The following is a 15,794-nucleotide window of genomic DNA, read 5'->3' on the forward strand; positions in this document are numbered from 1 at the left end:
TGAAAAGCTTTTGTACCTAAATTTGTAATAAACTTTCTTTCAGTCTTGTAAGTATAGAGTTGGTCATGCAAAGAGCTTCTGTTCCTTCATCAGTGCTCACTGTAGCACGGGCTTTGCCTCATCTTTCCTGTTTTAAACTCGGGTGTAACTGATACAAACACCAGGTTTTATATCAGTCACAGCAACTGAGGGAGTGCAGTATCTTCCCTTACAGCCCCATCAGAGGTGACCAGGGTCTTCACAAGCCAGGCCTGTGCCTGTCCTCTCATCTTGTTAGCGGCAGCATTTTGGAATCTAAAAAGTGAAGCTGCAGCCACCACGAGGTGGTAGGAGCAACCTTTTCAGTGTGAGTAAGGGAGGGGTTCTTGAACACAGTTAAAAGCATGAAGTCATCTTTATTTCAGTACTTTGACAAAATACCCATAAAATTCAAAACTTCTACCATTACAAAAATAGGTCTCTACAGGTGATATTCTGTCTGCACTGCCAGTAGCAAATATTGAGTGTCATGTAACTTCAGTAGCCTTGCCAGAAAAAGTGCAAGTAAACTTTGCTGAATGTAGCTCAATTTCATTAATACACAAATCATCTTTGACCCCCCTTTTGATAAATACACACTTCATAAGTTAATAATTTAAATTAGCATTCCACAAATATACATGTAATTTTAATGTGGGTGGGTTTTTTTTTTTGTTTGTTTGTTTGGTTTTTTCCCTCCTTTCCATGAACACAAAGTGCCTATATACATGAATCCCAGTCAGCAGGGGTATGCCAGGATGGAACTGTATACAATTGTCTAGCTGTGTTCATATTGGTCCCACAATATACACATTATACAAAAGCACAGAAAGAGCACAGATTTACCGAAGGCAATCCATGAACATCACTGCCAGTGATGGAGATGTTGCAAGGGTATTATCTTCTCATACCTGCGTGCAACTGAGTGTATGAAGTCGAAGCTGTAAGAGGGAGAAAGATTTCATCAAGATTACTTGGAATAAGTAGATGAGGATTCACCAGTGATATATAAAATCTTCACTCTTACTTGGCTAAGTAACATGGGAAATCTTTTAAGAACAAAACTTCCTCAAATGATGGATTTTATGCTGAAGTAAGACTGACACAGTAACCGCAAAAATCAAGTTTGATAAGTTACGTCCCATTGATCTGACAATTTTCTTGATGCATTCCTTTTGCAACACAAAAATGACCATCCTTTATGGGACAAAAAGGCTGTAACTTCTGTAATTAAAGTGGTAGGAGAAGAAATTCCCCTTGTACTCCTCCTCAGTCTTTTGGGTACACAAATCTTAGTAAGATTCCCCTTGCTGCACATTTATTCGAGAACAGGGACAGTTAAAGTGTTACCAATAAACTCATAATCTGTAGTTAAAGCACACTTGTATGTCTCCCTCTAAAAAAAAATCAGTTTCTTTTTTAATGAGCTTTTTGCTACAGCTTAGAGTAGCCTCTTTACGGTTGAAAATGCCTGAAGTCAAAGGTGTTTGTTACGTATCTCAGAGAACCGGCACACACTTTCTAGCTTGGCCCCCTGCTTCGTGCTGCCTGGGGTCAGGGGGAGGAGTGCCTGAGCCCTTACCCGACTGCGCGCTGCCAAGGCGCCGCTGTAGTGCCTCCAGACGATTGATGTAATCTGTTAAAGCTCTTTCAGGATCATAGTTCTGCAACTGAGAACAGGCGAAGGAGACGGGGTTTAAATCAGCATGTGTACTGTGGAACCTAGGGGCAGAAGAACACGGATGTTTTCAAGAAGCAAAATCTCAAGTAAAACAGAAGTATCAGCTGACACAGCAAAATACTACAAGCAGGGATACCTTACTGACTGCCTGTCCCTTCACCTACCCATGGGGTAGCCAGCACATCACACCCATTTAACCTCCCTGCCATTTATTGCCCAAGCCATCATACTGCCTCCCCCAGATAAACCACTTTTCCCAGTTGCCTTTTCTTTCTGCTGCACCTGATTTGTTGCTGCATTTCTTTGGGACAAAGACTGACCAGCAAATTCCTACTGAGACTGCAGCAGAAGCTGTGGTAGATTCAAGCTTGCTTTTCTATTAAGCTCGCGTGAACAAGGACACTGCCATCTTTACAGGATTCTGTCTCTCTTCGTTACTCTATAAGTAAAAGTCAAAAGTGGCTAAAATAGATTAAACACTTCTTTCCATGTAAACTCTTACGGTTGCCACAAACTAAGATTATAAATGTTGAGGTGGTTTATATAAAAATGAAAAACCAAAATGGCTAGAATTTGATATTCAGCAAAGATCTGAGCTCACAACTCCGTATTAAACTTATCAAAGGCTGGTGGTGCTCATAAAAACGTTGCCTTTGACGAAAAATACCTGCTTCCACTGGCATCTGATTCACTGGTACCTTTGGTATCACAGCTTAGTACAGCCAGCCACCAGGGTTTAAACAAAAACAAGCAGCGGAGCTACCAAGCAGCTTCCACCCGCGCTCTGGCCACGAGGCTGCGGTAATTCCTCACAGCCCGCAGTAACCAGACGACCCTCCCCAGCTACAGCGAGCAGCCCAGCTTTTCTCTGGCCCTGCTTTTCCCTTCCTTTGCTGAGGGCACTCGAGGCAGCCCTTCTCTGCACCACACTCTGCTGCCAACCAGAAAGGTGGGCAGGGTCGCCTGGCCACGAAGCCTGGACTCTACTGATGCAGGTAACCACAGCTCCACCCCGCGATCCGGTGCCAAGGACGGGATGTAAATCAGACAGCAGTAGTCTGCAAGCTTTGGCCTGGATCAGGTGATGAGTAAATGCACACTGAAGGCCTGAGATGTAATTTGTTATATATCCTTACAGAAAAAAGTTTAAAAATCTTATGGCATCAAAGATTACAAACCTTAGCAGTAAGCACTGATGCATTAATTTAGTTAAACATGGTTCTGACAGAGAGTAATAATCTAAAATAAAATGTACTTATGTTGAAAGTTTGCAGGAGATCTAGGAGACTCCATGTCTAACCTGGATCTATAGGAATGCCTTTGTTCTCCATAAAGATCCATGCCACCAGAGAATGAATCAGGCCGTAATTCACTACCTAGAAATAGAAAAAGCAATGTCTTGGAAACTGATAAAAGTAACACCTTTTGCACTTCACTGGGAATCTCAAAGGCGAGTTATCTGTTTGCATATCACAAAAATGGCATTTAACAAATATAGACCACCTTCAGACTGCTTCAGAGAAAACCAGAGGTGAAATCCTGGCCTCACTGATGTTAATGAGAAAACTCTGAGAGACTGATCAGGACAGAGTCTTAGTGCAGACCTAGATAGCCAGGAATTCATAAAGAAGCTTCTGATTCTCCTTAGGTTCCTACCAAAAAGCAAACAAAAAACCAGATTTCCCAAACTTTAAGCTACAACAAAAGAATGACAAGCTTTTCTTCTGAGAAAAAGGCTAGGGAGGGCTGGGCAATAGGCTCTGTCGCCGCTGTGGGGTCCTGTAGTCGCTATGATTCCTCTGTCCGTCCCTGTCCCCAGCATCCCCTCTCAGAGCTGGGGGTGCAGATGTCTTACAAGAAACCCAATGATGCAGCTAAAATTGTTTTTACAAATATGCTCCATAGGGAAAGTTGCCATATTTTTTTAAATTCCACCCACAACAGAGCAAAACAAGATTGACGAGAAAGCAAATGGATTAGTGTCTGTGCTGAGCATGGAAACTCTAAGAAAACTGAGAAATAGGTTAATCCATGTGATTATAGCAAAAGGAAGGGGGAACAGCACCCCATTCCTTCCCCATGAGGAAAATGGAAATTAAAAACCACCTCCATTAAGCAGTGGTGTGACTTAGGAGTACCATCTTTTCAGTCATTACTGGACTATGATTTACCTGTGTTCTGGCTAAAGACATCCCTACTGATACTTAATATACCAGAACCCGTAACTCTGTGCCATCGACGAACCAGGAACTTCATTCTGCATTTCGAATAAGAAAAAGATAAGTACTTCAGGATAAATGAAATAGTCTGATAAAAATAATTTGCTTGTTTTCTTAGAAGGCATAAGAATTTCTTGAACACCAAGCAAAATTAATGGACATCTAAAACCTGAAGATCAAATACAAAATATCCTTATACACGTGCCTAAGGAAAACATCTTCTGTCCAAATCTGATTTCAGTTTCACCTCTGCAATTCCATTAATTCCAGAGCTGCTGCATAATTCCAAGTGGACAGCAAACGGATCAAGCACCTAAGCAAGTGGGCATCAGCATTTTAAAATCATACTAAATATATTTTTTGCACTGTTGCATCCCCAAAATTGTAACCGCAGAGCACTATGAGCAAAAGCCTCACTTACAACAGGTACATGAATAGTTCCTTGATTTTATGCTACACACAAGGCTCAGATCAATAGCAAACAAGTGCCTGGGGGTCCAAATCTCCATGAAGAAGGTTTGCAGGCAACATGGCAGCACTATGCAGTAATAAGCTTCACTTGTTCTTCCTCATCTATTCCTAGTCTGAAGAATAGATCCTCATTCTCATCATCTTCAGTGTGAGACCTAAAGTCTTCAAGGGACTACTGAGATGGATAAAATTAGTTCATAAATCTGTTTTATACTTGTGTGTAAGAATTTAACCTTTAAAGGACATTAAGTTGCAGAAAATACCTTTGTAAATAAATGCATATCCTCGAATTGCTATTTTTTTTCCTAATATTATGACTTTATCCAATACACTCTATCTTTGATTATCAAATACAGAGCCCTTTTTAAACAGTCAGATTGCTTATTCCTATTACAGATTTTACCTATGCTCTGCTCAACTTGTTACCCTACACAGCACCTACTATATTCATGACTACCAAAAATCTAAACATGAGATGGAACATGAGAAGTTCTAGATTCCACTAGAGAGCTAGAAAAGTATATCTTAAACTTCAGTCATATCTGTTTGAACTCTAACTTCCTTCAGTTTACCTTGAAATTGCAATGCATACTCTGACTGCAGAGCGAAATCTTGTAAAACCCTTTGAATGATGCGTGATTATTTCAAGGTCTGTGTAGGAAGGTTGTCCACCCATTCGTGCAATGAGGGCCAGTGTGGCTTCTTCACACTCCTGGAATCCACCTAGTAACAGCAGCAAATATTTCTTCTGGTATATGAGAGCTTTCCGAAAGCTCTCGGCTCGTAGGTATTTGCCATAAATTCTCTACAGCAAGAAAAAAAACAAAACAAAACAAAACAGGCTCCATAAGCTCCAAGAATGATTACAGTTCTAACACTTTTGACACCATTACTCCCACAGCATTTCTGTGATTATTAATTTCTCACTATCATGGAGAAGACCGTACTACTGCTCATAATTGTTCATAGCCTGAGGATCACCTGCACAGTGAGAAGTAGAGTATGCACAAAAGGTCAACATAGGCGCTTACATATCATTCTTGGGGAGAAAAACTAAGTCACGTATCTGAGGATGAAAATTTTAAAACTGAATAAACATCTGTTTACTTAGAATAAGCAGAGTGAACACAGTGAAAAATAGGCCCAAATAAAAATGAAAAAAGCAGTTGTAATTAGTATGTGGGCAACAAAGTCTTCCTACCCTTAAAACAGCATTTTCAGAATCTGATCCCAGTTCTCTGAAGAAAGCTTCGCTCCTGAGCTCTGCTCTCAGCTTGGAGAGCTCTGCGTCAGCTTGTTTCAAAGACTTCTGCAGTGACAGCTTTTCTCTGTTCCAAATTTCCTTCTCAGAGGCAACGAGAGTATCGATATTAACTCCAACATCTGATGAGTGTCTAGAAGACTGAAGACAAAAGAAACTGAATTTGACCCACACAGTTTGGAAAAGCTTGACCTGTGTCATTCTAGTCATTAGTTTGGTGGAGAGCTCATAAAATTAATGACAGAAAAACTACCCACTGATTGTATTTGGGGCCACCCTTGCATCCTAACAACTCAGAGGCAGTGAATTTAGGAGCCTGATCAATGTGCTCAAAAAATACAGCTTCTCCAAAAAAATTCCCCTCATCGGATCATACTAGCTTCATGATCTTGAAGCTATCTGGATCTAATTGCCACTCATCATGGTGATGAGATACAGATCAAAGCGAGCAGCATGTGGAATTTAAATAACAAAAAGAAGATGGGTAAAAATCATGAAGTTTACAGTAAACAGAATGAGTCCAGATATATTGGTCACAGGACAAGAATAACCCACATCCACTTACTATGCAGAGGAAAGCCAAGAAAGAGAGCTTGATCACTCCCACTTAGGTGGCTAGGGCAAAGAATGATGCTTTTATGCCTATGTATACATCACTATATCAGCACCACTAAAGACATACGTAGTCTCCAGAAGGTTGTCTGTGCTGGTATCTTCTCAATTCTTCCTCCAGTTTCATAACAGCATTCCTCAAATTATTCTTTTCTTCACTCAGTCTGCTGACAAAGCCCGTCAGCTCAGCATTTTGTCTCAGCAGCCTCTCAGTCAGAGAGCCAGATGGAGTCCCTGGTGGTAGCACCAGTTTCAGCTAGAAGAAAGAAAACCAAACACAACTTGTATTAGATCCAAGTTGCCAACTTGAAAATAAGTGGCTTACAGTGAAACACTTTTGTAGATGACGACAATGACTTCATAACAACTTATATAAAGGAAACAGAAGCGTACATATAAACTATAGATTAATACGACTTCCTCTTCTATGCTTATCCTGTATATCACAGCAGAGTATTTTCATGCAAGCTCAACTGTACCAGCTGTAACAATTTCCAAAGCATTTCTACTATGTTTAGATTTATCTAACAGAGGAAGAGAAAAGCCTCAAAGATTTTTTTCAAGTCATGTTTAAAACACTTGCTTAAAACGCAGGTAAGGATCAAGCCAAGATCAGTTAAAAATCAAATATTGCTGAATTCTTTGTAACAGATTACCTGATTTTATTTTTTACACAGGTGCATACTACTCAATCTTCAGCTGACTTTTCTTTGGTAAATACAGGGCAGTTTAAGCAAATGTGTTGTCTCAACACAATATAGTAAATATTAAATGTTGATTTTTAATATCAGGAAGTATTGAGCAAAGTTTCCTCGATTACAGAAATACTGCTGAAAGGACAATATATTTTCTTAAAGAAAAAGCCATGAGATTCAAAAATTTATAATATTTGGAAGTTGAAAATTCAATTTTAAGGTAAATAAAATTGAAAAAATGAAAGGGATTTTTGCACTTCAACTCCAAATCTGAACACTCACTGGAGCAGATTTTCCTCTATAAAGTACAGACCTGGATAAGTACAGACTTAACAACTCCTTGCTGGTTTCCGCTCACAGCTCATCATCCAAACTGTCCCACCAAAGTTACAACATTGCACTCTCACCTCTTCCAGATAGGACAATCTGGGCAGTTTTTGCAGCTCTGAAATAACTTCATCAATAGCATTTTGTATTGCAATGAAGTCTTGGTCATCTGCTGTTTCAAACTGTAATCTGAAACAAAAGCGACAGTTTCAACATCAGGTAATCTGACAGGACTTTCCCTTGATCCATACGCACTGGGACTTCAGCAAATCGCCTCAGCGTAGTTACTGGAGACATGGTGACATTTTCAAGACTGCTCAGTGACTCTAAACGAAATTGGCTCAATTTTAGAAAGAATTTGCATAGAGCAGTTTCCACTAATTTTGAGAAAAGGATGTTCTACATGAAGCCTGCTTAAAAACATCATTCTGCTTCCTACAAACTTGTTGAATCTGTGTGAGCAAAATCTGAGGCTATTTTCAAGATACAATGCATTCTGCTTCCATTTCAGAATGAATGTTTAATTTTAAATCAACATCGCAACAAAATGAAAACAGATTCAAACCTCACATGGACCTGGTATCATGCTATTTTTTTTTTTCTTAAGGAGACAGTAACCTGAGAAAATAAGAATCAAGATCAGTTTCATTTGACCATAAATTAATTTTTTTTTTTTCCTCTGGGGGAAACAAGGGGGATAATCCATAGCAATAATCCCTATATTCGTTCCCTTATACAGTGAATTATTTCATTACTAAATTGTTTTAAAATGATCTACCTATACCGTACCCAAATAAACCTTATAATTTTTCAGAGAAAAAAAAGACAATTTATAAAGGGCCACTTTAAACATGTAAGATTTAGAGCAGCACTTGATACTCTCTGATCCTGTCTTACATCAATATATCTCAAGTAATGGCACATACTATAAACCTAGAACAACCCCAAAATCAGTTAGGCCCGCAGTCTGTGAATTATGATTAAAACCAATATATTAGCTTGCTGGTTGCTATTAACAAAGCCAAGTAGTTGAAGACTGGTCTAACCTGCTAGCAGCTTTATGAGCCAGCTGCTTCAGCTTTGGAGATGCATTTTGCAGCTTTTGTCTCACATTTTCCAGAATTTCAGTAGCAGCAGAGAGACCTTCTCCCGTCCGTGTGGGGTAGGTTGATTCATTTGTTTCAGCTCCTTCCTTTTTTTGCTGGAGAATCCAATTTCTTGTTCTGTCATTGGGTGTATCCCAGGTAGCCTGTATATAAAGATGTATGCTTATATGTATATAGAATGCATGTTGTCCAGTGCTTTAAAATGGAAACATGTGATTCTGAAACACACCCAGAAATTGAAGAACAAACAATTCTGACGCAGGGAAGAGTTTAGTGTGACTACACTACTGCTGTGGTGTATTACTAGTCTATTATTTGTGAATGGTGTATCTCCTGACTAAGATCTAGCAATCATACAGCTACAGTGTGAATCCATTCAACAAACAGCCAGCAGGAAGCCACCAAGCCTTTCTATTTCTTCCGCCAGCAGCTCCTTTACAGTTGTGCATGGAACTATGGCAACCGTGCCCACGTTTCAGTGACCAGTTCAAAGTCAAAGAACAGGACTGGAAAAGCCCACCATGGTTATGGAGATCAGTCCATGGTCACAGGCAACTCTTCTGCTGCTGCCACAAGTGAAGCAGTGCCCTGAGCATGCGCTCCCCACCCTCGCTAACAGCCCCCCGACACTGGCCATGGAAGAACTGCTGGCCCTCACAAAGGAACATGAGTCTACGGCTCTGTCTTTGGGTATCTGCCCATGGTGTGGTACCAGTGAAAGAAAGCAGGGTGTTGCAAAAGTCAGAGGAAGAAGCAGGAGATTATTTGAAACTCCAGGCAGATCCTGGAAAGTGGATCATACTGTCTGCTGCCAAGGAGGGGAAAAAGCCCCAACAGCCACTGGCAACCTGAGCCAAGGGAAGACTCTTCCCTGACGGCAGTGTTGGCAGTTAGCTCGGAGCAGAAGAGCAAGGTGCACAAACTGAGCGTGGCAGGAAGGCTGACGCTGCCACCGTTCTCTATACACTCAACATCCTGCCTCGGGGCGTGGGTAGTTTCCAATGCTTCAGAAGATTAAAAGCAGCAGCCAAATTAGATGAAGAGAAAAATTTCCTTCCTGGTTCCACAGACAGCTGCCAAAACGCATGGAATGATGGCAAGATGGGAAAAAACATGGTCAGCAAAGAGGCAAGTGTCTTGTCAACCCCCTCTGGGACTATCCACAAATCACTCATCCAGCAACACTTCTCTCTTACAGGGAAGTTTCTAAAGAGTTTTAACAGTAATTTAAAAATAATTTTAAAACTTTCCAAACCTTTTATGAGAGAGAAAAATTTACAAGCAACAGTGGTTCCAACTCCCACTCACCTAAAAATAGGCTAAATTCTTAAATTAATTGTTTACCTTGGTTTCTTCCTCCTATTTTGTTTGCTAACATATACATAATTCATGTATATGCTTGTTTGATTACTTACTCATTTAATTATTGAAGTTGTTGGGAGAGCACTTTTAAATGTGTCAAAGATCACTTGTGGTTTATGAACTAAAGATTAAGAGCACTGACCTGGAGCATTCCTGAGTAGGAACAGCTCATTCCTGCGACTGGGTGCAGGGAATATTCCTCTCCTATACTGAGACACAAAGTGTGTGTATACAGTCAGATGCATTTCTCCTGCTCACGCTCCTCCTCACACACCTCTACAGCTTCATTCTCAGAGGATGTGTGTGAAAAATTTTAGGTAGCAGAACTGGAATGCTTTCCCTTTCTCTGATGCCCATAGTTTGTAACCTGCAGGCTACTTTATAGATTGAATAAAGGCACAGTGACACACAATGCTAACTGAACAAAAGAATTAAAAGCTAAATTGCACAGTTCAGTATTACACATTGCTCTCAGTCCTACTGTACCTCATTTGGATTGTGGCTTGGTGTCCTTTCGGCTTCCTTCCTTCCTTCACTCTCCTGCTCTTTTTTCCGTAGTTCTTGGATTATTTCCTGCAACTTCTTTGTTTCATTTACTAATTTATGAACTTCTTGCTTCTCTTCTCCAAGCTGCCACTGAAGGTCTTCTACTTTGGACTCCAGTTCGTGGAGTTTCTTCTGTGCTATTATGTTAGCATCCTGTTCTGCTTGTAAGGCTTTCCTCTGCATCTGCCTTTCTTTTTCCATTTGCTGTCTCACTTGCACGGATTCCAGTTTATACTTCTCCATCTCACTTACTAACTCCACTATACGGTCATGCTTTTCATCCATTTGTTTCAGTAGCTCTTTAAGTAATTCCTCAGATGGATTAGGTGTTCCAGCTTGCCCCTTATCTTCAGCACTTTGAAGCTGAGCACATAGCTCTTTTTCCCTTTCTAGGGCACTGCTTATTTCAAGAGCTCGAACCTTCTCTGATTCAAGAAGCACCTGCAACTCAGAATTACGGCCTTGTTCACGTGACAGCTGGGCAGCACTGAGTGCTTCTTGGGATTCAATTTTCTGCTGCAGATCAGTTGACAGCTGTTTCTCTTGCTCCAAAAGTTTAGTTAACTGTAAGTTCTTTTGCTTTTGATCTTCAAGTGAAAATTTTAAATCCTTCCATAAGAAAACAGAAGGAAAAAAACTGATTAAAGCCATTTGTGTATAATTTCCATTATCTTCTGCAAATTGCAAATATGCTACCTCTATACATGTTGCTTTTAACAGGTTTGGCTATTCACAATCAATGTGACACTTCTCTGAATGCAGTTACGTCTGATACTAAAATATTACAGGTGTCTATTCTAAAATCAGATCATCTCATAAAAGAATATTTGTAACATTTACTTTTTAATGAGATACAAACAGCTCTAGTTCTAAAGTTGAAGACAACTAGCTGCTCTTACTTTCTAAAACTGTGGAAGTGATTTTGCATGTTAAGATTTCCAGATGTAAATAAATCTATGCTGTTAAAGTGATCACTTTTTTGTCTCAATACTTGCACTAGGATATCTGCTCTCTCCCTTACTATAACAGATACTGCAGAGGTATCAAGAAAGCTACTAATGCATCTTCTCCTAAAGTAAGCTCCCTAGTTTGGTTTTCACGAGGTGAAACTGATGACTTTTAAAATGGAGACAAACAATATATCTCCTTAAATAATGACTACTATCTTTTATGAGTTAGGTTGTGGAGGGGGCTAGGTGTAGCCATGTTAGCAATTTCCAGTCCCCTTGAGTATCTGAGTGCTATTGTACAAAGTAGAATCTTTTCATCTTGGCCTTGGAAAGCACAGTTGTAAAATTCCTATTGATTTAAATGGAATCTGCAGCAGGCCTTTCTCTTTCTTTGCCACACAGCTACTATACATCTTTCTTCAGCTCTAGATGATATAATACTGCTGTTGAAGACAGAACATGGAACACACATTGGACAGAAATGTAAGCTGAGATGAAAGTTAACCAAAAGAATATTTGTATGCTCCTTGATATTCTGGGCCATTTGGGATTATGGAATACCTCCAGTTCTTCTCTTCCTCTTTCCTCACTGCGTTCCATTTTCGCTTTTTCCTTTTCTAAAGCCCACTGTAACTCTCTTGATTTTTTCTGTTCACTGGCCATTGTATCCTTGAGAATATCTAGCTCAGCTGCTTTTTCTTTAACTTCAGTCCTAAAAGAGAAACGAGCAACCTTTAGATTAGAGAGGCTCTAATCCTATTACAGTAACATCAGTTACTTTATATTTATTCCATCTTGTGCACAGAAAACACTGCTAATGTAGTAAAGTAACAGTGAAAAGACTATTTAGAAAAACAACCCTAACTCAAAACCAGAGTTGCATAGCTCAAAAACAATAGAAAGTGAGTCCATCCTGCTAACTTTGTGGCTGTTATTTTTTATTAATTGGTGGCTCAGAGGCAGCTAGCATTCAACTTAATTCAGTCACTGCCCAAAATCTGAAAAAAATCAGGGGAAATGCATCTTGCTGCCATATATCTCAAAGGAAAAAAAAAAAAAAAAAATCTATCTTGGTGGAAAAAAAAAAAAAATCTAGTCCCTGAATTTTCATTTGTTTGCAAATCAATTTTGCATCAATTTGCGAAAGTAACTTGCTCCTGCTGGTTTGTGTAAAGGCTGTAAATTAATCTTAAAGTAATACAGATTTAAACTCGTCTTAATTTGTTATCTCAGAACTGAACATTAAGATACTGCACATGGGCGCACCCATCTGGTAAAGGCATAAATAATAATGGCTTTCTTGAGTGCCAAATATTTGGCCTGTTACCTCTGATGTTGACGATGGCAAAGCAACACTTAGAAGTTATAGAATTTCATATGGAAGTACTTGCAAAGTCATCTTAACTCTGCAATTTTTTTCTCCATGTTCAGTTTTAGAAGCAGAAAAACCTTTAATAAATATGGTATACTTATTAGCTTGTATACAGTAGTCTGATATGTCAAAATTTAAAAAGAAACTTTAGATTAATAAATCATTACATCCAAATATGAATCTGATCTTCTTAATCTATAGAATTACATTTTTTGTCAAATGGAACAGAAGTCTATTTTTTTGTCAGATATGTTTTACAGAAAAACTGAGAAGCATTTACATTACATGAGATCAACTTGCCTAATAAAATCAGTATTATTATTTGAGACAACATAGAAAAGATCATCTTCACTGTCAACATAGAAAGTTTGGCACTGAAAGCCACACCTGATGGTTTCTAGGTCCTTGAAGTGCTTGTGTTGTGCTTTAAGGGTTGCTTCAAGCTCTAGTTTGGCTTGTGCAAGTTCATTCTTCAGCTCAGCACCCATCATTCTCTCTGAATTCAGCTGTTCCTGAAGCTCAGCTGCTCTGTCCTTCATGTTCTGGAGCTCCACTTGCATCTCCAGTATCTGTGACTGCTTCTGCTGCATATTATACTCCAGCATTTCTAATGAGAGTACCATTAATATGGAAATTTAGTAAACAAACAACAGTGGCTATTTGGGTAAAGTTTCCCCTAGCACAGAGAATGACCATAAGGCTATCACTAAGAGTGGTATTTTAAAATAATACATTCTTTCAATAGTGGAGTGAAAGCAAAACCATGCCTTTTGTACTGTAATTCCTTTCGTACTTTCCAAGAAATCACTTCAACTCTTAAACTTCTTTAAAAGGTTATGCATGGAACAGTGTGTATCATCTGGATTATGACTAACATAACTGAAGTTAGGTATGTATGTACACTTATGACCAAGTTTTTGGGACAAAACACTCACAGTGAGCATCTACCTAATTTTGAAGTATACCTGTTCTCTGATTTTTTTTTATTCATCCTAATTGCTTATTAGTTCACTCATTATGACTGACTATCCAACTTTGATAATTTCAAAGCTGTTGAACCTAAACACTGATGCACATACATGGAAAATAACCTTAAAATATAACCTTGAAATAACTTTGTATCACTTTCAATTTGATACAAGTCATAAGAACACAGACTATATCTTCAATTTTGCAAAATCAGTCCAATAAGATTGAAAAAGATGAAAAGTATGCATGCTCAGAACATGAGTATCAAGATCAGACAGCAAAGAAAGTCAGTATTTTTTCACCTACAACATTATGAGCACTGCCAGGAAAGCATCTGGAAATAGACATATATTACCACAGAAGTCACCTTGGCTTTTTGAATCAATCTCTTGTTCTTTCTTTGGATTATTTTTCTTACTGTTCATCTGAGCATGTAATACTTGAATCTCCATTAGCAAACTTCTTCTGTCTGCATTCTGAAGACAGTCCATTGCTGCTCTCTGGTTAGTAGCCTATTAGCATTAGAAATATTTAAAAATAAAACTCCAGATTTCATTAGAATATCTATGGTGTGGATATTACATTTACCTATATATTCATAGCACATATATATTCAAAACATTTTCAATGAAGTCATAATTAAGTCCATATTATAATATTGGGAAGAACTGCTTCTTATTTTTTTATTTCTCTACTAGGCATCAAAATTATAGAATCAAAAGAGCTAACAGTTTTATGGCAAACTGTAATTTTCATCACTAATCCCTCCGTGTTCCAGAAGAGAAAACTGACCTCCCTCTGTCCCATAGCACCCTTACCACTTCCTCTTCTTACAACTTGCTTCATATATACAAGCTACCTTTTTTCTCAGGCAGTGTAACATAATCCTAATTAACTTAATGAAATGAAGCTCCGGACAATGGTGTTTAATTCATATTGATCTCTGAAGGCTGTATTTTACTGTAGCTTGTGCACCCAGTAATCTCTTTCCCATACCACATCAGTGTTTCTTTTTAGACACACCTCTTCTGCTTACAAGTCCTACTTTGTTTTCACTCTTATACTGTCAAAACTACTGCTAATACACATATAGTTAAATGGATTTGGACATTCAAAATTAAAATCTAATGTAAACAAACACATTTTGACTAAAGTATGTTTTATATTACCTGCTCTTGTAGTCTGTGCTCTAACTGATTCATCAATATCACTGCATCTCTTGTGCCCAGGTCTGCAAGTTCAGTTTGAAACACAGCAACAAGAACATTTTGTTCCCTCACAAAAAGCTGTTGAATAGCACACAGAAGTTCTCCTCGCCAGTCTGAGACACCTTCAGGAGATTCGGTACTTGCATAAATCTACAGTGGAATAAAAACAATTTAAACAGCAGTATTCAAAGATTACACCAAGAATGGTCATTTTATGTAACGTGTGTTTTCAGTGCAATACTGAGCTTTTCTTACGTAATAGCTATGTAACATTTATTCATACAAATGCATGTATTTATTGTACATGTTATGATTTCCTCTGCATGTACAAATGATAAACTTTTATTTGTTTTAGAAGGAAGCAATTTAGCTTTTTATAACTGAAAACTTTGCCCCATGTAGTTATTATGTTACTGTATCACACTATCTTTTAAATTTCTTACACGTATATACCTAGACTCTCACAGACCTATGTGGTAGTATGCAGATATTCTGTATGAAGATTGAATTTTATAGTGATATAAAGTTAATCCCCCCCACTTTGCATGCTGAAGGAAATGCAGAAGTAATAGAAACTACCTACATATATCCAGAAGTCTAATTGGGGTAATTAGACAGGCAAGGCTTAATAAGTTTTAATAGATTACTCATTAATATTGTGCTATATTTTAACCAATTTCTCCCTTCTTTTCTCTCACTACAGTATCTTTTTACTAGCATCCAATTCTACTACACCAATAAATAGCAACATTAAAAAATCCACTTTAACTGCTACTGGAAACCTGCTTTAAAAAAATAATTATTTTTAAAAGGTGAATCTATATAGTCAAACGCTACTAGTGTCCAGAAAAACAAATGCAGGTTGGAATTTAAGATACAAGTGCAATATGCAGTTTTACTGCAGATTTTTGAAGTCTTTTGCCATGCAGCAGTACATTTAGAGTATTTAAACCTGAACTGTGAATGTGCCTTATAAGTTTATCATAATTTTAAAAAA

At 38.4% G+C, this 15,794-nt stretch overlaps 1 protein-coding gene across 5 annotated transcripts in view; it reads right to left on the reverse strand.

Moving 5' to 3' along the window:
• Nucleotides 1-375: 375 nt before the first annotated feature.
• The window catches only part of AKAP9 (A-kinase anchoring protein 9), a 121,825-nt gene continuing 106,406 nt past the window's right edge, over nt 376-15,794 (reverse strand). For all 5 annotated transcript variants that reach the window (XM_042802136.1, XM_042802135.1, XM_042802133.1 and 2 more), the window contains 14 exons: nt 14,759-14,947; nt 13,957-14,101; nt 13,008-13,227; nt 11,810-11,960; nt 10,239-10,907; nt 8,331-8,533; nt 7,365-7,473; nt 6,333-6,518; nt 5,591-5,791; nt 4,962-5,194; nt 3,871-3,956; nt 3,000-3,075; nt 1,601-1,740; nt 376-959 (listed from right to left, as the gene is read on the reverse strand). In XM_042802136.1, the coding sequence (XP_042658070.1) occupies nt 916-959; nt 1,601-1,740; nt 3,000-3,075; nt 3,871-3,956; nt 4,962-5,194; nt 5,591-5,791; nt 6,333-6,518; nt 7,365-7,473; nt 8,331-8,533; nt 10,239-10,907; nt 11,810-11,960; nt 13,008-13,227; nt 13,957-14,101; nt 14,759-14,947 (2,652 nt within the window). In that variant the 3' untranslated portion in view covers nt 376-915. The remainder of the gene's footprint in view (nt 960-1,600; nt 1,741-2,999; nt 3,076-3,870; nt 3,957-4,961; nt 5,195-5,590; nt 5,792-6,332; nt 6,519-7,364; nt 7,474-8,330; nt 8,534-10,238; nt 10,908-11,809; nt 11,961-13,007; nt 13,228-13,956; nt 14,102-14,758; nt 14,948-15,794) is intronic.

The sequence above is a fragment of the Tyto alba genome, unplaced genomic scaffold, assembly GCF_018691265.1.
Source record: "Tyto alba isolate M040663 unplaced genomic scaffold, T.alba_DEE_v4.0 Super-Scaffold_38, whole genome shotgun sequence".
Taxonomy (NCBI): Eukaryota; Metazoa; Chordata; class Aves; order Strigiformes; family Tytonidae; genus Tyto; species Tyto alba.